This window comes from Belonocnema kinseyi, chromosome 10 (genome assembly GCF_010883055.1).
Source record: "Belonocnema kinseyi isolate 2016_QV_RU_SX_M_011 chromosome 10, B_treatae_v1, whole genome shotgun sequence".
Classification (NCBI taxonomy): Eukaryota; Metazoa; Arthropoda; class Insecta; order Hymenoptera; family Cynipidae; genus Belonocnema; species Belonocnema kinseyi.
Genome location: NC_046666.1, coordinates 29,524,463 through 29,547,743, shown reverse-complemented (window position 1 = coordinate 29,547,743; position 23,281 = coordinate 29,524,463). Strand labels below are relative to the sequence as shown.

At 31.2% G+C, this 23,281-nt stretch overlaps 1 protein-coding gene across 1 annotated transcript in view; it reads left to right on the top strand.

Annotated features, from left to right (window-relative positions):
* The window catches only part of LOC117181052, an 18,643-nt gene extending 13,369 nt beyond the window's left edge, over positions 1-5,274 (top strand). The window contains exon 2 of the mRNA XM_033373620.1: positions 4,798-5,274. Within this exon, the coding sequence (XP_033229511.1) occupies positions 4,798-5,274 (477 nt within the window). The remainder of the gene's footprint in view (positions 1-4,797) is intronic.
* The last annotated feature ends 18,007 nt before the right edge of the window (positions 5,275-23,281 follow it).

The following is a 23,281-nucleotide window of genomic DNA, read 5'->3' as shown; positions in this document are numbered from 1 at the left end:
TTTTTAGGGGGGTGGGGGTGGCTGGGGGGTGGAGGGTAGTCCGTTTAGCGTGCAATCGACTCGGGATACTTATAAGATACTACCATGATTTTTTCAGATTTTAGGTCCAAAAATAAATTAGGCCAAAAACCGGCCTTACCGACCCTCCCCCTTTCGATGAAAGCTATCAAACTCTGTGTTGCCTATATTTATAATATGTTAGGAAGGTGAACATATAAAAAAATGTTCTCTGTTTTATCCAATAGTCATTTTTTTTAATTGATTCTTTCAAGTGACTGGGAAAATATATTTTTATGCATTCTAAACATTTGTTGATTGATAATTATTATAACAAAGCGGTAGTCATCTTACCATTATAAAACAATTATATTCGCATGTGCTATGTAAGCTACCAGCTCATACTTTTTATCAAAATTTATTTTCTTGAATTTTTAATTAAAGATTTGCAAATCCAAATGAAATTGAAGTGTCCTGAAATTTCAGGAAGAATAGCGAAACTTATTAAAGGTTTTAATCCAAGAAAATACACTCTTATTAATATTTTTCTTATACTTTTTCGATCTTTAATTGTCTGCGTGAATATGGAAAAAGAGCGGTATCATCTTGTCAGGATATACGAAGTAATCCTAGAACGTTCTGCATAAAGCACAAGACCTTGTTTTCGTTTTTAAAATTTTTTTAAGTACGTCTATCACCATAAATTTTTTAATCCTAATAACCGTGTCAATGTTCCTGGAAAAGCTAGGTAATGACCAAGACACATTAGATGTATTATTATGACCCACTTATTAGGTCAGTGTTGCGGGATTCGTCGAGAGCAATGCAATTCCTTACGGAAGGTCTTGTTTTTACAATGGTACTTTTCCTACTTGATATTGTTGGTGAGTGCAATAAGATATATAATATTATGTATCAATAAATAATGTGAGAGGTTTTGACAATTTTTAAAGCATCAGTGAGACCGCTACCTCTAGAGAAAAAAGTTATCTCAGTATTTAAAGCTGTTGCTCTTGGTGGTTTGGAACCCACCTCAAACTGTAGGCCCCCTCCCACCACCAAGTAAGTGTGTGGGTGGTGTGTAAAGGAATAGGGAAGAAGGTACAAGAAAAATGTAAAGCCTTAGGTGACTCATTTGAAACTTCCATTCCATATAACCGTTATCTTTTAGGAAAACTAATAGAGGCCTCTTAAAATCATTTAGAATTAGAGGCAAAATGAATTTTTTTTTTGAAATTTTGAGGGATTTTTGTTTTTTTTTTTGTTTTTCGGCTCCGGTTGCAAACCTCAAACTTAGCCCGAAAAAGTTTCAACCAGAACAGCAGGGTCTGGGTTTTGTAAAACTGTCCATGCATCGAATCTGTTTTTTGTCGTCTCCTTTCTTTGGCTGTGACAAATTTGAATTTCCTCTTTTAAAGACAGTCGGCAAAATACCTTGCACCAAATGTGCAGTAAATGGCTTTTCGTCGAAATTACTAGAAAAAAATTGTTTTTTGTATTTTTGAACTTGCATAGCAAAAATTCGAAAAAAAACTAAGAAAAATGGACAGTTTTTCGACAAACACTTGTCAAAGTTTTAATTTTTACATGCATTTCAATAGAAAAATGCTTATTTTAGTGCAATTTTTTTTTCTTAAAAATCCTTTGATAGATTTTGCTAAAAGTTTCAAATTTTGTCGATCAGACTTACCAGAACAAGAGGCTCATAACATTCTTCGAATATTTTTTTGAAATTTAATCTTCTATAAGAAAGACGGTAAATTTTTTATCTTTTTGAACACTATGAAGATCCGTAAAGGGAATTTTTGAATCTTGAAAGAAGTGGTTTCAAAAATTTTTTAAACGCGCTCACTTCATGATTTTTTTTTCAAAATGGCTATCCAAATGCTGGCATTGGTATGGTACCACGCTTGTACTGGAATTTTACAATTCAAGTTCAGTAGCCAGTAACATTTCTGTATCATACTTGCGGCTGGATATCTCGACATCTGTTCAAACGAAAAATTTCTCAAAAAAACGTCAATCATTTCTTATAACTCTTATTTCAAGCTAAAAAAAAAATTTCTGAAAGAGTCAAAATTTTTGTTAATATATACAACATAACGCGTGCATTCATGGAATTCAAGGAATTCATGAAATTCACTAAAATTACGAAATTTATATAACGCCAGGAATTCACGGATTTCATGGAATTCAAGGAATTTAAGGACTTAAGAGAAACCACGGAATTCACTAGATTTAAGGAATTTCTGAAATGGAACGAATTTATGGAATTCACAGAATAAACGGAATTCAAAGAATTTACGGAAAGCACATAATTTAAGAAATTCACAGAACTAATGGATTTCACAGGAATTCGCAGAACTTACGAATTTCACTGAATTCACGAAACCTATGCAATGCATGGATTTTACGAAATTGATCGAATTGATGAAATTTAATAAAATCATGGAATTCGCGAAATGCTAGTAATTCATGGACTTCCAGAAATTCCGTCAATTGTTAAGATTCTATGAATAACATGAATTCCGTGAATTCTTCGAATTCCAGGAATTAATTTAATTCCATGAATTCCATGAATCACTGCAATTTTATGAATAACGTGAAGTTCATGAATTCGTTAATTCCATGATTTTCATTAATTCCATTCATTTCATGAATCTCGCGAATTCTATATATTTGGTAGATTTCGTGAATTACATCAATTCTATGATTTCTGTGAATAAAAAAATCCATTAATTTCAGTGAATTCCGCGAGTTTCATGAATTCCTTAAACCCATAAGTCCCCCGATTGTCATGAATTTATTAAATTCCACTAATTCCTCAAATTTGATCAATTTCATGAATTCCGTAAATTCCTTGAATTCTTTCTATTTGATGAATTACGCGCATCTCACGAATTCCATGAATTTCGAAAATTTTATCAGTGAAGCGAATTTCACGATTTCCGCGAATATTGTGGATTCCTCGAATATTATGAATTCCTTGAATACCAAGAATTACCTCAATTCCATGAATCCCATAATTTCATGAATCCTATGAATTTGATCAATTCAGTGCATTTCATAACTTCCATGAATTCATCAAATTCCATGAATTTTAGGAATTCGATCAATTCAATGAATTCCTTGAATCCCACATATCCAATGAATTCCGTGATTTCAGTGAATTCCTAGAATTCCTAGAATTCTATTCTTCAGCCAGCCATTTTTTATGAAAATTCAAAAAGTGAGCACATCTTGAATATTTTTGACGCCACTTTTTTCAAGAATCAAAAATTTTCTATATAGACGATTATATTATTCAGAAAGGCAAACCATTTACTTTGATGTCTTTTTTTAAGAAAAAAATTTAACAGAGTTATAGGATTTGTAAAAATATTGAAAAACACAATCACAGTCAATCACAGTCAATAAAATAAAAATGTAGCTTTTCGAATGCTCTACACGATTATCATAACACCTTTTTAAATGCTCTACAAGATTATCATAATAACTTTTTGAATTTTCTTGAAAAATCGAAAATTCAAATTTTGACGGCATAAAAAAGAATAGAAGATCAAAAATTACATTTTGTGTTTAAACTGTGCAAAATAGGTGAAAAGATCCTTAACAGTAAAAAAAATCTTCTTGCTGCGTGGGCACATTCTCATCACAACTTTTGTCTTTTAATTTCTTTTTGGTCTCGTGTGTAGATTCACAAAAATGTACTTTTTAATATTTTCAATGCTATTTTTCACAAATCAAACAAAGAACAGATCAAAATATTATTTCAGACAAATTAATGAATTTCTACATTCTTATCAGAGTCTCATCTGAAAAACAGGTTCTTACGAATGTGCCTGTCAGTCTTTCTGTTCGTTCGTGGATAGTTTTTTTATTAGCACGATAACTATCGAAAAAATTAGCAGATTGTATTGTCCTTTGGTAAACTCTTTTTGCACCTTAAAATGAAGAGCAAGTTCGTTAGCCAGTCATTTTTGATAAAAATTTTAAAAAGTCAGCACATTTTGCCTGACAGTAAAGGCGTTTCGGTGGTTCTGGACAGACGCATGTCAATGGTGCAGGAAGGGCTTGCCCTAATCCAAGAACCCTGGTTATACGCTGAAAGGATTAGCACAAACAGCAATGACATAGGAAGAGACTTAATAGAGTACCTAGCGGGCAGTGAGGTGGAGATTCAAAATCGGGGTGATACTCTCACATTCCAGATTAAAAATAGGAGCGAGGTTCTCGATTTAACTTTATTCTCAGATGAACTGAGGAGCAGAGTAGTGTACTAGAGAGTCTTCGATAAGGATTATCTCTCGGACCATAAATGTATCTTGTTTCAGCTAACTCTAGAGACAACGGGCGGTTTCAAAGATCAGAAACGCCACAAATACATTTTGGGACTTATACAAAGAGGAAGTCTAATAGGCTCTGACTAAAATTATATAAAAACAGTTGCATTAAAAGACCAATCATGTCCAGAAAAAGAGAATGGTCGAATCTCCACCTGCAAAAACTCCGTAAAAAGACAATATCGTTGTGCTGCAGGACAAATAAAACTACACTGCCCTTTGACTAGTATATCTAAAAGAAGGCCCAGGTTAAATATAATAAAAATATAAGTAAGTATGAATAGGAAGATTTCAGTCTTTTGTTAGGGATCGAAAGACATTCAGGAAACAGCAATGCTCCACAAGATCCTGACGAAAAACCTGGAAACTCGCATCGGGCAAATAAGACTCAAATATGGCGAGTATGCCGAAGCTGAAGAAGTAACGCTGAACCATGTGCTGGAAGCTCACTTCCTAGGATTTCAGAGGATCCGAACCAACTAAGAGGAGGAAGAAATACGTACTGTCGGCATGGAAGAACGGTAGAGTCGCCTTTATTCCCAAACCTGGGAAGGAGAGTCACAATTCTTTAAAAGATTTAAGACCGATCAGCCTAACGACTTTTGTGCTAAAGAGGTTGAAGAAGCTGGTCGAGAGATATATCAGGGATGAGGTGCTTTTAGCCTCCCTAGGGCAAAGAGGGCAGTATGCTTTTAGGGCAGGCTATTCGGTAGAAGCAGCGTGCCATGCTGGTGTGGGAAAATTGAAGAAGCAGCTGGAACAAATGGGGCATGCTGTGGGCACGCTCTTGGACATAGAGAGTGTCTTCAATAGTATTCCTTCAGAAAGCATCTGTCGAAAGGCATTGAGGTTTGAAACGCCAAACCAGCTATTAAGCTGGATAGGAAGTATGATGCACCAAAGGAGACTCCAAACCAGACGGGATGAAGCTTAGTTAAGGAAATAGTGCCCTGGGGGCTGAATAGAGGGTGTATTCTGTTGCCCCTCCTATGCTATATTATAGAAAAGGGTCTTATTCGTGGGCTAAATATGGAGGGGTACTACAGCTAGGGTTATGTGGATGAATGTGCAATCCTAGTCAGGGTGGCCCATCTGAAAATATTGATAGTTCTTACAAGGTCAGCGTTGCAATTTGTAGAGCTCTGGTGCGAAAACCCTGGGCTCTCGGTAATTTTGGAAAAAGCCGGGATGGTAACGTTCACGAAAAACTATAAGTTGAAGGAAGTTGACGCTCCTATATTTTGTGGTGGGAGACTGATATTTTTGGATTCAGTTTATTTTTTGGAATTAATCCTAGAAAGCAAACTGAACTGAGCGAAGTAACTGGAGATCCAATGTAGGAAATTTGTCATGACGTTTTGGATTTTTGGAGGATCTTGAATGCGGCCGTGATGTACTAGTCACGCGAGGGGCAGAAAACGTTCAAGAACAGGCTGCGACGATTAAAAACGTCAGCGTTTAGGGGTTTGACGGGAGTAAGGAGCATTACGCTCACAGCGGCGATAGGAGTCATAGTTTGTAAAGAACCCCTAAACTAGCTATGTATGCTAAAGATGAAGCAAGATTAAATAACAAACTTGGCTCCTGTAAGAGGAAATCTGATATACTGCTACCAAAATTTCCTAACAGTTTTTACGGTGAGGGTGCTGATCAACCTAAAATGCGAGCTCATATATCTATAATTTTCATTATCCACATTTGGCGCACCTTTCACTCCCTAGGGACTGAAAAGTAGAGCCTTAGCTCCACTTGATTTGCGTCGGAAAGGGCTTAAATCATGCAAGAGTTAAACAAATATATTTTTGCAAATATTTCTTCATTCCAAAGTTAGAATGAATGATACTTTATAGTTTCTTGCATCAGTACATTATTTTTATTTCCAGTTTAACTTCGAAAATGTCTTGGGTGAACAGATAGTAAATTTACACAAATTGCAAGAGCTTAAAATGATCTCCAAAGGCGACAAGTCTTGGAAAGGTGCTGGTTATTTTCACGGAAGTGCACCATATTTTTTTAGAACGGACAATCTCGACATCTTAACCTTTTTATTGTCAAAGAAAGAGATTTTCTTTACAGCCGCATAAAGTATGGAGAAATATGGAAAAAAATTCCGGAAAAAAATATTAGAGCTTATGAATTTACTTTTCAAATCCAAGTGATCGAGAAGTGCCCTGTAATTTCAGAAATAGAACCATAACTTATTAAAGATTTAAGTCCAAAAAGATACATTCTTACCAACATTTTTGTTATTCTTTTTTGATTTTTAAGTATCTGCGTAAATATGAAAAAAGCGGTATCGTTTCATCAGTAAATACGAAGTAATCCTAGAACGTGCTAAATAAACCACAAGCCCTTGTCGTTATTTTTGAAATTTTTTCAAGTGCGTCTTTCGTCAAGAATTTTCAAATCTTATTAACTGTGTCAATGTTCCCGGAAAATCTTATTAATAGCCAATATATATAAAAGTGAATCCATGACCCACTTATCAGTTAGTGTTACGAGATTTGTCGTCAACAATGCAAATTTTTAAAGGATCTCTTCTTTTTACAATGGCATTTTTTTTACTTGATATTGTTGGCGAGTGCAAGAATATTTACAAATTATGGTACATATACATTAATAAAAAATTCGGCAGGTTTTAAACATTTTAAAACATTTTAAATATAGCTGTTATATTCATCCTAATGACTTACTTTTTCTAAAAAAAATCCCAGAGTTATAGAATTTATAAAATCTCAAAATCAATCAAAAGTAAAATTTACAAGCCAAACAACGCACGATATAAGAAAATTCAAAAGAGTAGAAAAACATTAATTTTGAAATCACCTAAAGTTTTTATGGTGAAAGGGCAGATAATCATAAAATGTGGGTACACAGATGTATAATTTTTATTATTCACATCCAAAGTCAGTTTTTACTCCCTAGGGAATAAAAAGTACTTTTTGCTCCTAAGTAAGTACAAAGTAGATCCTTGGCCCTGCTTCATAGGCGTCGAAAAGGACTGAAATCATGCATGTATTATAAAAAATATATTTTTCCAAAAATTTCCTCATCACCACGTTAGAATGCACGATAGTTTATACTTTCTTGAATCAGTTAATTATTTTAATTGCCTCTTTTTTTAATTTCTTGCGTACCTAGATAATAAATTTACACACATTGCAAGAACGTAAAATTATCTCCACATGTGCCAGGCCTTCGAAACGTGCGAGTTATTTTTACGGAAATACAACATTGTTTTTTAGGGCAAACCATCTCGAAATGTTCACCTTCCTATTTTTAAAGAAAGAGATTTTGCTTACATTCGCATCCAATATGGAGCAATAAGAAGAGAAAAAGCGGAAATGAAATATTAGACCTTATGAATTTAGAAGATTCACAATTTGGTATAGAGAACGAAAATAAATTTATTTACGAACGGTATGATAGAAATTTCGATGAAAGCTATGAAATTATGGATTTCCATTATCTAAAATATTTTATGACCGTAATTTTATTAAAACAGATTTGTGTTTGTTGTATCCAATAGTCATTTTTTTAAATTGATTCTTTTTGGTGACTGAAAAAATTTATTCATTTATATTCTAAACATTTATTGAATAATAATAAATAAAACTAAGCTGTAGTCATTTTATAGTTATAAAGCAAATAATAGTAGCATGTCCTATATAAACCACAGACTCTTGTTTTTTATTCTAATTTATTTTATTGCATATCTAGTAAAAGTTTTGCAAATGCAAGTAATCGTAAAGTGTCCTGTAATTTCAGGAAGATTAGAGTAACTTAGTAAAATATTAGATCCAAGAAAATACATCTTTATCAATATTTTTCTCATACTTTTTAGATTTTTAACTGCGTTTTTACTTGTGTTTGTTTTTTACATTATTTCAAGAGCGTCTATCATCATGAATTTGTAAATCTTATTAACTGTGTCGATGTCACCGGAAAAGCTTAGTTTTGTCTAATATATATAAAGAGTGATTTTATGATCCACTTATCAGTCAGTGTTGAAAGATTCGTCGACAGCAATGCAAATTTTTACGGGATCTCTGCTTCTAACAATGGTACTTTTTCTACTTGATTCTGTTGGTGAGTACAATAAGGTTTATAAATAATGGAATATATTAGTTAAAAATACAACAAGTTTTTAGAAAAATTTTTAGAGCATTTTGAATGTACCTATTATCTTTTCCGCAAACTAATACACGCCTTCTGCAATCATTTATGAAAGTTTCGAGACCCCTGAGTTCGAAAATCAAGTGTTTACGATTGCGTCTGTCTGTCTGTCCGTTCGGTCGTCGGTCTGCAAACACGATAACCCTCGAAAAAAAGAGGGGATCATGTTGATCTTTGGCAGTACTGTTCGAAGTCGTTAAAGAAAGGACGAGTTCATTAAACAGTAATTTTGGTTGAAAATTCAAAAACTGAGCGCATTTAAAAAAATTTTCAAACCACTTTTTTTCTGTATTTTCAATTCTATGTACGGATACTTATAGTATTGGAAACGACGAACAATTTATCCTAATGACTTTTCTTTCGTTTAAAAAAACATTCTCAAAGTTATAGCATTTTCAAAATTTTAAAAATCAAAATTGTAAGCCAAACAACGCACGATATGAAGAAAGTCAAGGGTAGAAAAACATTGATATTTGAAAACCTTACATGATTTTTATAATAAATTTGTGGATTCTCTTAAAAAATCGAAATTAAAAATTTTAATTGTACAGAAAATAATGAAAATTCAACAATTAAATTCTGTGGCCAATCTATGCAAGCTAAGGAAAAAGATGAAGAAACTATCACTGTAACCCCAAACACAATCTATCAATTCGCTCGTAACCACTTCTTTATTTTTCCCAATCAAAACAAAAACTACGCCTGCTATCTAAAAATTATTGTAAACAAATTTGTAGCTCTTTTTTTTAACAGCAACTTTTGCCTTTTTATTTTTTTCACTCAATTTTCTATTTTCAAAGAAAATCCTAAAAGTTTTAATGGCAATTCTACATGGCATGCGAAAACTTAAAAATGTTTATTATCTTGTGTTTCTTGAAGTTTTGGAATTTCTATAACTGCGTACACTCTTAAAAATTTCCGTTAGAAACTTCCACTACAGGAATTTTGCAATACAAGTCCAGTTCCAGTAACGTTTATGTATTATACTTGCGGCTGAATATCTCGACAGTTGTTAAAGCAAAAAATTTATAAAAAAATGTAATTGATTATTTAGGACACTTGTTTAGACGAAGAAAGGAATTTTTTGACGGCCCCAAAACTTTTGTAAATATATTGTATATAACGCGCGTATTCGTGGAATTTAAGGAATTCATAGAATTCATGGAATTCACGGAATTCAATAAATTCAAGGAATTAAGGGAATTTACGCAATTCAGGGAATTCAACGAATTTACGAGATTCGCCAAATTCATGGATTTGAGGGAATTCATAGAATTCAGGGAATTCGTTAAATTAAAAAAATTCACAGAATTTAAGGAATTCAATAAATTACTCGAATTCACATAGCTCACAAATTTCACATAAACCAAGGAATGAACGGAATTCCCGTGGAGTAAAAAAGTCAAGGAATTCATGAGATTCAAGAAATTTACGAAACTAACTGAATTTATGAACTTCACGAAATTCATGAAATTTATGAAATTCATGAAATTCATTGAATTAATGAAATTCAAAGGAATTATGAAATTAATTAAATTCATGAAATTCAATGAATTCCTTGAATCTAATAAAATCACAAAATTCACGAAGTTCATGGAATTCATGAACTGTAGAGAATTCCGTGAATTCCGTGGATGCTGTGAATACTTCTAATTCTTCGAAAGCCGCGAATTCTTTGCATTCCTTGAATTCTGTGAATTTAATGCACTCCATTAATTCTGTAAGTTTTGTGAATTTGACGAATTCCGTAAGTTTCGCGTATTTAGTGATTCCGGGAATGCCTCAAATTCTTTCATTTCTTTTCATGCCATGAATTAATTTCATTCCATAAAATATTTCCATGCCATGAATTCCGCGAAGCCCTTAAATTCCATGAATTCTCTAGATTTCATTAATTCCCACAATTCCAATATTTCAGCGAATATTATAAATTCCATAAGTTGCAGGCTTTACAGGAAATCCGTGAATTCTCTGAATTCCGCAAATTCCGTGATGTATAATCAATTTCGAAAATACCCTGAATTCTGTACTTTAAATAAATTTAGCGAATTCCGTGAATTTTACGAATTGCATTGATTCCGTCAATTCCGTGAATTTCCTGAATTCAGTAAATTCGGTGCATTCCAGAAATTCCACAAATCCCGCGAATTTCATGAATTCGTGAATTTAATTAATTCCATTGTTTCAATGAATTCCAAGAATGCCACAAATATCGTGCATTCAGTGATTTAATAGAATTCTTTGTATTTCGTGAATATCATGAATACCATAAATTCCTGCAATTCCCACGAATTTCATGAATTTCGCGAGTTTCGTTTATTATTTCAATGCCGCAATGAATTCTGTACATTTTGCAATTTCCTTTCAGTCCATGAATTCTGCGAATTTTGTGATTTTCATGAATTCCTTGAATTTCGTGAATAATTTTACATGCAAATATGGAAACCTATCATAAATTAGCCAGAATTCAATTTTAAAGCTTTTTTTATAAATTTCTGGACGTTTATGAATTATTTGGTTATTTATGGTAATATTGCCGATAATTTATGGTAACGTATCCATATGGAATACTTACCCATATGGAAATACTTACTAATATTGAAGCTTATAATAAATTAGCCAGAATTCAACTTTAAAGATTTTTGATAAATTTCCGGACATTTATTTATTATTTGTTTTTCTTCTAAAATTTCTTGGCTAATTAGATAATAAATTACACACATTGCAAGAGCTTAAAATAATCTCCAAATGTGCTAGACCTTAGAAATATTCTAGTTACTTTCACGGAAGTATAACATGTTTTTTTAGAATGGATAATGTCGAGATGTTAGCCTTCCAATTGTTGAAGAAACAGACATTTTGTTTACTTCTGCATCAAGCGTAGAGAAACATGAAGAAAAAAAACTTAAACAGAAATATTAGAGCTTATGAATTTGAAAGAATGATAATTTGATATAGAGAATAAAAATAACTTTATTTTCAAATGGAATGTTCTAAATTTCTATAAAAGCTATGAAATTATGTGTTGTCATTATTTAGCATTTATTTGGAAGGTAAATATATTTTAAAAAATGTTCTGTGCTTATTGTAGCCAAGAGTGATTTTTTCAAAAATGATTCTATCAAGTGACTGCAAAAATTTATTTATTGAAATTTTATTAAATAATAATAAATGAAATAAAGCGGTAGTCATCTCATCAATATGAAGCACATAGCAGTAGTATGTGCTATATAAAGTATAGTCTATTTTTATTTATTACAATTTATTTTATTGCATATCTAATTAAAGATTTTTATATTTTTCTCATACTTTTTCCATTTTTAACTGTCTTCGTAAATATAGAAAAAGAGCTCGTTTTTGGTTTTTAAGTTTTTTCAAGTATGTCTATCACCATGATTTTTTAAATCTTAATAAGCGTTTTAATGTTTCCGGAAAAGCTTAGTAATGATCAATATACATAGAAAATTATTTCATGGCCCGTTTATCAGTCAGTGCTGCGAGATTTGTCGACTGTAATGCAAATTTTTACAGGATCTCTTCTCCTTACAATGGTACTTTTTCTACTTGATACTGTTGGTAAATGCAAGAATAATTAGACTTAATGGTATGTATTAATTAAAAATTCGACAGGTTTTGAAATTTTTTAAAGCATTTTGAGAATAACTATTATCTTATCGGAAATCTGGTACACTTCCTTTGCAATCATTTAGAATTGGAGGCAAGAAGACATTTATATTGAAATTTTCGGTGATTTCTGTTTTTCGGTTTCTTGGTTAGTATTGCAAACCTTAAAATCAGCATCAAAGGGTTTTAAAAAGTATAACAAGGTCTGGTTTTTATAAAATTTTGCATGCATCTAATCTGAATTTTGACATATCTTTCTTGGGTTGTGGTAAATTTGACTGTCCTCCTTCAAAGTCCTTCAACAAATTAGAAAAAAAATTTTATCAACAACATTAGGCCGATTTATTTGAAAACTTGAAAGTTTATTTTAACTTGATCAAAAAGTTCTATTCCAGATCGCAGTATTTATGTGCGTTTTTATGTTCTGAATTGTCTACCAGAATATGAGAATTTTCGATTTTCAGAATGATATTTTCGATATATAAAAAAAAAAATGGCGCGTCCTTTTAAAATCTGGCTAAAACAAATTTTGTAAGTTTTTTCAAAAGCTATTATTTTGCTTTAAGATTTTTTAACGTACTATGTGTTGATTAGTTGAAAATTACAATGTTGCGGTGTCAAATTTCGCACCATTCTAACACTTTCTCAATCATAAATGACGAAAATGTAATAAATTAAAACAAATTTGCATTTCTTTTTTGGGCGAACAACTTTAGTCTATAAATTTGTTTTTGTGCCCTTTGTCGTTTTTCCACAAACTCTTCATTTTTACATTCTCACCATTTATGATTGAGACAGTATTAGAATCTTCCGAAATTTGACACCAGAATTTTTTAACGGATCTTCACGTTCTGAGACTCCCTGAATCCGCAAATCAAGTTTTGGCGTTAGCGTCCGTCTGCCTGTCTGTTCGTTCGGCCTCCCGTCCATAAACACGATAATTCTCGAAAAAATTAACGGATAGAATGGAGTTTTGGCACACTTTCTAAAGGTCCTAGAGAGCGGTATCGTATCATCAGTAAATAAGAAGTAATCCTAGAACGTGCTAAATAAACCACAAGACCTTGTCGTTATTTTTGAAATTTTTTCAAGTGCGTCTTTCGTCAAGAATTTTCAAATCTTATTAACTCTGTCAATGTTCCCGGAAAATCTTATTAATTGCCAATATATATATATATATAAGTGATTTTATGACCCACTTATCAGTTAGTGTTGTTGAGTTAGTGTTATAGAACTTGTAAAATGTCAAAATCAATCGAAAATACAATTTGCAAGCCAAACAACGCACGATATGAAAAAATTCAAAAGAGTAGAAAAACATTAATTTTGAAAGCACCTAAAGTTTTTATGGTGAAAGGGCAGATCATCGTAAAATGTGGGTACACAGATGTATAATTTTTATTATTCACATCTAAAGTCAGTTTTCACTGCCTAGGGAATAAAAAGTACTTTTTGCTCCCAAGTAAGTACAAAGTACATCATTGGCCCTGCTTCATAGGCGTCGAAAAGGACTGAAATCATGCATGTATTATAAAAAATATATTTTTCCAAAAATTTCCTCATCACAACGTTAGAATGCACGATAGTTTATACTTTCTTGAATCAGTTAATTATTTTAATTGCCTCTTTCTTTAATTTCTTGCATACCTAGATAATAAATTTACACACATTGCAAGAACGTAAATTGTCTCCACATGTGCCAGGCCTTCAAAACGTGCGAGTTATTTTTACGGAAATACAACACTGTTTTTTAGGGCAAACCATCTGAAAATGTTCACCTTCCTATTTTCAAAGAAAGAGATTTTGTTTACATCCGCATCGAGTATGGAGCAATAAGGAGAGAAAAATCGTAAATGAAATATTAGACCTTATGAATTTAGAAGAATGACAATTTGGTATAGAGAACGAAAATAAATTTATTTACAAACGGTATGATAGAAATTTCGATGAAAGCTATGAAACTATGGATTTCCATTATTTATAATATTTTATGACGGCAATTTTATTAAAACAGATTTGTGTTTGTTGTATCCAATAGTCATTTTTTTAAATTGATTCTTTTTGGTGATTGAAAAAATTCATTTATATATATTCTAAACATTTATTGAATAATAATAATAATTAAAACAAAGCTGTAGTCATTTTATAGTTATAAAGCAAATAATAGTAGCATGTCCTATATAAATGCGAGTAATCGTAAAGTGTCCTGTAATTTCAGGAAGATTAGAGTAACTTAGTAAAATCTTAGATCCAAGAAAATACATCTTTATCAATATTTTTCTCACACTTTTTAGATTTTTAACTGCGTTTAAACTTGTGTTTGTTTTTGACATTCTTTCAAGAGCTTCTATCATCATGAATGTGTAAATCTTATTAACTGTGTCGATGTCACCGGAAAAGCTTAGTTTTGTTTAATATACATAAAGAGTGATTTTATGATCCACTTATCAGTCAGTGTTGAAAGATTCGTCGACAGCAATGCAGATTTTTTCGGGATCTCTGCTTCTAACAATGGTACTTTTTCTACTTGATACTGTTCGTGAATGCAATAAGTTTATAAATAATGGAATATATTAATTAAAAATGCGACAGCTTAGACAAATTTTTAGATCATTTTTAATGTACCTATTATCTTTTCCGAAAACTGATACACGCCTTCTGCAATCATTTATAAAAGTTTCGAGACCCCTGAGTTCGAAAATCAAGTTTTTACGATGGCGTCTGTCTGTCTGTCCGTTCGGTCGTCCGTCTGCAAACACGATAACTCTCGAAAAAAAGGGATCATGTTGATCTTTGGCAGTACTGTTCGAAGTCGTTTAAGAAAGGACGAGTTTATTAAACAGTAATTTAGGTTAATATTTCAAAAACTGAGCGCATTTAAAAAAAATTTTTCAAACCACTTTTTTTCTGAATTTTCAATTCTATGTACAGATACTTATAGTATTAAAAACGACGAATAATTTATCCTAATGACTTTTCTTTCGATTAAAAAGAGATTCTCAAAGCTATAGCATTTTCAAAATTTTTAAAATAAAAATTGTGAGCCAAAGAACGCACAATATGAAGAAAGTCAAGGGTAGGAAAACATTGATATTTGAAAACCTTACAAGATTATCATAACAAATTTGTGGATTCTCTTGAAAGATCGAAATTTAAAATTTTGATTGTACAAAAAATAATGAAAATTCTAAAATTAAATTTTTTGGTCAATCTATGCAAGCTAAGGAAAAAGATGAAAAAACTATCACCGTAATCTCAAAAACGATCTATCAATTCGCTCGGAACCACTTCTTTATTTTTCCCAATCCAAACAAAAACTACGCCTGCTATCTACAAATTATTGTAAACAAATTTGTAGCTCTTTTTTTAACAGCAACTTTTGTCTTTTCATTTTTTTCACTCAATTTTTGATTTTTTTTAATCTTGAAAGTTTTAATGACAATCCTATATGGCATGCAAAAACTTAAAAATGTTTATTATCTTGTGTTTTTTGAAATTTTGGAATTTCTATAACTGCGTACTTTGTTAAAAATTTCGGTTAGAAACTTCTACTAAAGGAATTTTGAAATACAAGTCCAGTTTCCAGTAACGTTTATGTATTATACGTGCGGCTAAATATCTCGACAGTTGTTAAATCAAAAAATTCATAAAAAAATGTGATGGATTATTTGGGACACTCGTTTTGGCGAAGAAAGGAATTTTTGACGGACCCAAAACTTTTGTTAATATATTGTGTATAACGCGCGTATTCATGGAATTCAAGGAATTCATGGAATTCGCGGAAATTTCGGAATTTATATACCGCCCGGAATTCACGGATTTAATGTAATTCATGGAATTCTTGGAATTCATGGAATTCACGGAATTCCATAAATTCAAGGAATGAAAGGAATTTACGCAATTCAGGGAATTCAACGAATTTACGAGATTCACCAAATTCATGGATTTGAAGAAATTTATAGAATTCATGGGATTCGTTGAATTAAAAAAATTCACAGAATTTATGGAATTCAAGAAATGACTCGAATTCACATAACTCAAAATTCACATAAACCAAGGAATGAACGGAATTCCCGTGGAGAAAAAAATTCAATTAATTCATGAGATTCAAGAAATTTACGAAACTAACTGAATTTATGAACTTCAATAAATTCATGATATTCATTAAATTCATGGAATTGATGAAATTCCCGTAAGTTCCGCGTATTCAGTGATTCCGGGAATGCCTCAAATTCTGTCAATTTTTTTCATGCCATGAATTAATTTAATTCCATAAAATCTTTCTATTTCATGAATTCCGTGAATCCCTTGAATTCCATGAATTCCCTAAATTTCATTAATTCCGAGAATTCCAAGATTTCAGCGAATATTATGAATTCCATGAATTTCAGACTTTATAGGAAATCCGTGAATTCTCTGAATTCCGCAAATTCCGTGATGAATAATCAGTTTCGTAAATACCTTGAATTCTGTACTTTAAATAAATTTAGCGAATTCCGTGAATTTCACGAATTGCATCGATTCCGTCAATTCCGTGAATTACCTGAATTCAGTAAATTCGGTGCATTCCATAAATTCCATAAATCTCACGAATTCCATGAATTTCGCGAGTTTCGTTTATTACTTCAATGTCGCAATGAATTCTGTACATTTCGCAATTTCCTTTCAGTCCATGCATTCTGCGAATTCTGTGATTTTTATGAATTCCTTGAATTTCGTGAATAATTTTACATATAAATATGGAAACTTATCATAAATTAGTAAGAATTTGATTTTAAAGATTTTTTTCAAATTTCCGGACATTTATGAATTATTTGGTTTTCGTGATAATATTGCAGGTAATTTATGGTAACTTATCAATATGAAATACTTATCCACATGGAAATACTTACTAATATAGAAACTTATAATAAATGAGCCAGAAATCAACTTTATATAGAGAATGAAAATAAATTTATTTTTGAACGGAATGATCTAAATTTCGATGAAAGCTATGAAATTATGTGTTGTCATTATTTAGCATTTATTTGGAAGGTAAATATATTTAAAAAAATGTTCTGTGTTTATTGTAACCAAGAGTCATTTTTTGAAAAATGATTCTTTCAAGTGACTAAAAAAATGTATTTACTAAAACTTCATTAAAGAATAATAAATAAAAGAAAGCGGTAGTCATCTTATCAATATGAAGCACATAACAGTAATATGTGCTATCTGAAGTATAGTCTCTTGTTTTTAATTACAATTTATTTTATTGCATAAATAATTAAAGATTTGCAAATCCAAGTGATCGTGAAAAGTCCTGTGATTTAAAGAAGAATAGCGAAACTGATTAAAGGTTTAAATACAAGAAAATAAATTCTTATCAATATTTTTCTCATACTTTTTCACTTTCTCACAATTCTTTTGCAATCATTTATAATTGGAGACAAGAAGACATTTTTTTTGAAATTTTCGGTGATTTCTGTTTTTCGGTTTCTTGGTTAGTATTGCAAACCTTAAAATCAGCATCAAAGCATTTTAACAACAATAACAGGGTCTGGTTTTTATAAAATTTTGCATGCATCTAATCTGAATTTTGACATCTGTGACTATCGTGATACGCGCTCGATTTTTGAGAGAAAGATGTAAATGTATATTTTTCGAACTACCTTAAAATTAATGAAAAACCAACAATCCCTTTTTCAGGCTTTTTCATATTATTATTTATGAATAAAACAAAATATGCTACAAATAATTTTTAGATTCTTTACGTATCTCGCGTCTTTTTGAAAAATATTGGAATTTTCGATTTCTGAATGATACTTTCGATAAATAAAAAAATGGCGCGTCCTTTTGGAAACTGGTTAAAAAAGATTTTTCAAAAGCTATCATTTTTCTTCAAGATTTTTGAACGTACTTTGCGTTGTTTAGTTGAAAATTACAATGTTGCGGTCTCAAATTTCGCACCATTATAATACTTTCTCAATCATAAATGACGAAAATGTAATAAATTATAACAAATTCACATCTCTTTTTTTCTCGAATAACTTTAGTCTATAAATTTGTTTTTGTACCTTTTGTCGTTTTTCCACAATTCTTCATTTTTACATTCTCATCATTTATGATTGAAAAAGTATTAGAATTGTCCGAAATTTGACACCAGAATTTTTTAACGGATCTTCACGTTCTGAGACCCCCTGAATCCGAAAATCAAGTTTTGGCGATAGCGTCCGTCTGTCTGTCTGTCCATTCAGCCTCCTCTCCATATACACGATAATTCTCGAAAAAATTAACGGATAGAATGGAGTTTTGGCACACTTTTTAAAGCTCCTAGAAGAAAGAAAGAATTCGTTAAGCACCCATTTTCGATAAAAATTTAAAAAGTTAGAGCATTTATAAAATGCTTGGAACCGTTTTTTTAGATAAAAAATTTTTGTGTTCGGCTATTTATAAGACTCAGAAAGATGCACGATATGAAAAAAGTCAGGGTAGCAAAACATTGATTTTTGTAAGCCCTACAAGATTATCATAAAAAATTTTAGAATTTTCTTCAAAGATACAAAATTCTAATTTTTAATGCAGAAAATATAATAAAGTTTAAAAAGTTTCATTTTGTGTTCCAACTTTGCAAGTTACGAAAAAATATTAAGGAACAAACATTGTGATCTCAAAAACGATCAACAAAATTTTTCGGAATCATGTCTCTTGATTCTAGCTGTATTTTAAAGTGCAACTTTTGTCTATTCATGTTCTTCATTGAATTTTCGATTTCTCAATAAGATTCAACAAGTTTTAATAATATTACTATAGGGAATTCAAAAAGCTTAAAATGTTCATTTTCGTGTGCTTTTTCAATCTTAAAAAAGCTATAACTGCGTACCCTGCTATAAAATTATGTAATGGAATTTCAGGAATTCGTGGAATTCACAGAAATTGCGGAATTTATATAACGACCAAATTTCACGGATTTCAGAGAATACAAGGAATTCGCGAAAATCAGGGAATTATTGGAATCTAATAAGATTACAGAAGTCACGGAATCCATGAAATTCATGTATTTTCATGAATTCCTTGAATTCCTTAAATGCTGTGAATACCTCGAATTCCGTGCATTCTTTGAATTTCGTGAGTTCTTTGAATTCCTTTAATTCAGTGAATTATTTTGATAACGCGAATTACTTGAATTCCTTGGATTCCATAAATTTCTCGAATTGCATCATTTCCATGATTCCCATGAATTTCTTGAATTTGAAGAATTCCGTAAATTCAGCGAAATCAGTGAATTGAATTAATTTTATAAACCTTGAACATATGAATTCCTTAAATTCTATTCATTTCAGTAATAACGTGAATTACTTTAATTCTTTCCATACCATGAATTCCGTGAATTTCATAACTTGCATTCATTCCGCGAATTACGTGAATTCCGCGAATTCCATGTATTAAATAAATACAGGCCATTCCATCAATTCCATTAATCCCGCAAATTTCAAGAATGCAGTACATTTGATAAATTCCATTAATTATATGAATTCCACAAATACAGTGAATTCCGTGATTTCAAACAATACCAAAAATTATATGAATTCCTTGGATTTTATTAATTCCGTGAGTTCCATGTATTTCGTGAATTACGCGATTTTAATGAATTCCTTAAATTTGGTCTATACCATGAATATCCTAAATTCCGTGAATTCCATAAATTCTGCGAATTCGATTAATTTTGCGAACATTGTCTACTCAATGAATTCCGTGAATTCCGTAAATTTTATGAATTTATGTTAATTCCATAAATTCAGAGAATTCCATGAATTTCTTAAAATTCGTGAATTCCTTGAATTCCATTAGTTAAAAAAATTCCTTTTGCACATTTTTTTATTTACAAATGCTCTAATACGAGTATTGGAATGATGAAGGGTGACTTTGGTCATTTATGGTCACTTTACAGGTAAATACGTAAACTTATTATCAATTAGCCAAAATTTAATTTTTAACCATTTTTATAAATTTCTGGAAAATTATGAATTATTTGATAATTTATGGTAATATTACAGCAATATATGGTAACTTTAGATAAATATATGAAAACCAAATAAAATTTTTTCATAAATTTCTAGAAATTTTCCCAAATCTCCAGAAATTTTTGTTAATTTTTTTTTCAAAGCAAAAACTACGCCTCCTATCTAAAAATTTTTGATGACAAATTTGTAGCAAAATTTGTGGAAAAATATTTATGAAAGAAATGTCAATTATTCCTCAAGACACTTGTTCCAGGCGAAAAAAGAAAATTTCTGAGAGAGCCAAAACTTTTGTTAGTATATAGTATACAACGCGCGTATTCATGAAATTCAAGAAATTAAGGCATTTATGGAATTTACCAAATTTAAAGAATTTATGAAATCTAGTAAAATTACAGATTTCATGAAACAAATTAAATGTATGGACTTCTATGAATTCCATGAATTCCTTAAATGCTGTGAATACCTCTATTTTAGTGAATTCTTCTAATTTTTTAAAATTCCTTGAATTATTTTGATTACAATAATCACTTGAATTCCGTGCATTAAATAAATTTCGTAAATACTTTAAATGAAATTAGTTTCATGAAATGTTGAAATTCCGTAATTACGGTCAATTCGGTAAGTTCACTAAATTCCATGAATTCCGTGACTTCCATAAATTTTATCAATTTCATGAACTTCTTCCATTTGACTAATTACGTAAGATCAGCGAATTCATTATATTTCACGAATACCAAAAATCTAGTGATTTCAGCAGATTTCTCAAATTTCATGAGTTCCTTGAACTTATGAATTCCTTAAATTCTATGAACTCCTTAAATTCTATAATTCCGTGAATGCCGTAAATTTCTTCAATTCCGCGAAATTCAGAAATTCCGCGAGTTTCGTAACTTACTTTAATTCCGTGAATGTATTGAATTTCTTACATTCCGTAATTTCCTTTTATTCACGAATTCCGTGAATTCCTTATGCACATTTTCCGTCTTGAAAATACTCTAATGCGTGTATTGGCATGATGGACCGTGACTTCGTGATTTATGAAACTTACAATTCATGTACAGTAGAACCTCGATTATCGGGCCTTCGATTATCCGAGACTCCGCGTTATCCGAGGCAAAAGGACTCATCCAAGCACTGCACATTAACTGAGGTTTATGCTCGGATAAGACGGAAAATCATTCATAAAACAGATAAAGCTACTACGCCTAATTCTGTATAAGCGCAGTACTTTGCAATTGCGACTTGTCACATCTTATAACAAGACGCCTTGTATGCTCCTCGATTGAAAGTTAAAATATTGAGCTTCAATAAAAGCTTAAAAGCAATTGAACATAAAGCTAAATCCACAATCTTAAGTTGTTTACTTTTATTTGCTAAATATTTATATTAATTTTTCTATTTAAAATATATCAAAAATAGATAACTTTTCGAATGTTGTACTTCTTATGTATTATCCGAATTTTCGCTTATCCGAGGTATCTCGTCCCCACATTGCCTCAGATAATCGAGGTTATACTGCACTGAAATATCGTTATTCCAATATCATTTTTTCTATTTTTACCTCTCTCTTTTATTCTTAAAGTGTTATCAAAGTGTTGTAGATTTCCAAACATTTTTAACAGTATACCAAAAGCTAATCGAACCTGTCAATGCTTGCAAAAGTTATCGTGCTAACAAACTAAAAAATCTAGAGATTCACAAACAAACAGATAAACACATTCATAAAAACCTATTTTTTAAATTGAGGGATCTCAAAACGTGGACCTTTTACGAAAAGGTTGGCGGGTCAAATTTTACACAAATCTAATGCCTTTCCGTATAAATTATACCAACAAGTATAATCTGTAAGGTTGATAAATTAATTCCATGAAAAAACCTGTTAATAGTAATTATTTATATGTGTCGAAATTAGGGATAAAGCTATTTACTTAAATATCTGCCAAAGCATAACAAATTTTTATTTTCTTTGTTACAGAATCAGTCCAACCATTTCAAGATTTCGGTATCACATACCATCATCATCGAGATTTTGAACCAGCAATAGCAGCATACGCGGGATTTGCATCTGGAGATAGAGAGCCCTCAAAGCTACAAATACATTATGTAAGTCCTGGGCCCAATATACAACGCTCCACCTACAATGTTCAGGGATGGGCAAATCTACAGAATGTATTAAAAACACAACTAGCACTAATAAGAAATGGATTAGCACAAGCCCAACGACGAGCTCATTAACCATAAGTCCAACCGAGTGTGAATCCACTCCAACAATGGCAAGAAGGCCCATCGCCTGAAGCTCAAGACAATATGAAAAAATAATGTAAATGTGAGGAATATATGTAATTTGCCTGAATAAAAACTGAAAATATTGTTGCAAAGTACTATAAGTGTATTTACTATGGGTGTATTTATTCGTGCTCATAGTGAACTTTTTGTTTCACCGCGTATAATTAATAAATTTGCCCACTCATACAGGAAAATTTGTTATGATAAAGAAGAAATGGATACTTAGAATACTTGTGAAGCTAATACTTTAGAATACTCAAATTATGATTTCCACAAATTAATTTTTATTAAAAGTAATGTAATTGTTACTTGAGATGTAATTTTTTACGATTACAGAAAAGAAACTTTTCGCCTTACGAAAAACTTGTCTAAAGAAAAACTTGTAGATCTTTTTAAACAGAACAACATTTTACTACTGAACAATGCTGCTCCTTAAATGAAAAAAGGAAGTCATACAAATAAATTATATGTGGTATATTAAAATTTTCACTTCCTCGTGGAGGGTAAAGTTGCGATATTTTCATTTTTAGAACAATATCTTCATGGCAATATTAGCCTAATTTTTTACAACATATTTGTCGAGACTAGAAAAACTATCGCTGAGGCACTATGCAGGTCGTCTAGCATCATCGAAGTTCGGTGAGGTTTATGATAAAAAACGTATCGCCCGGGTATTTTGGAAGTTATAAATTCATAAAACCTTACTTCTAACAAATCATAATTAAAGTTTAGGTGAGCTAAAATCATACTTACAGTTGAAAGTCAAACAGGTTTTAAATCGATTTAACAGCGCTGCATGTTTGATTTGAAATTACTTTGGATACAAATTCAAATATTTTCCTCAATTTTAAATAT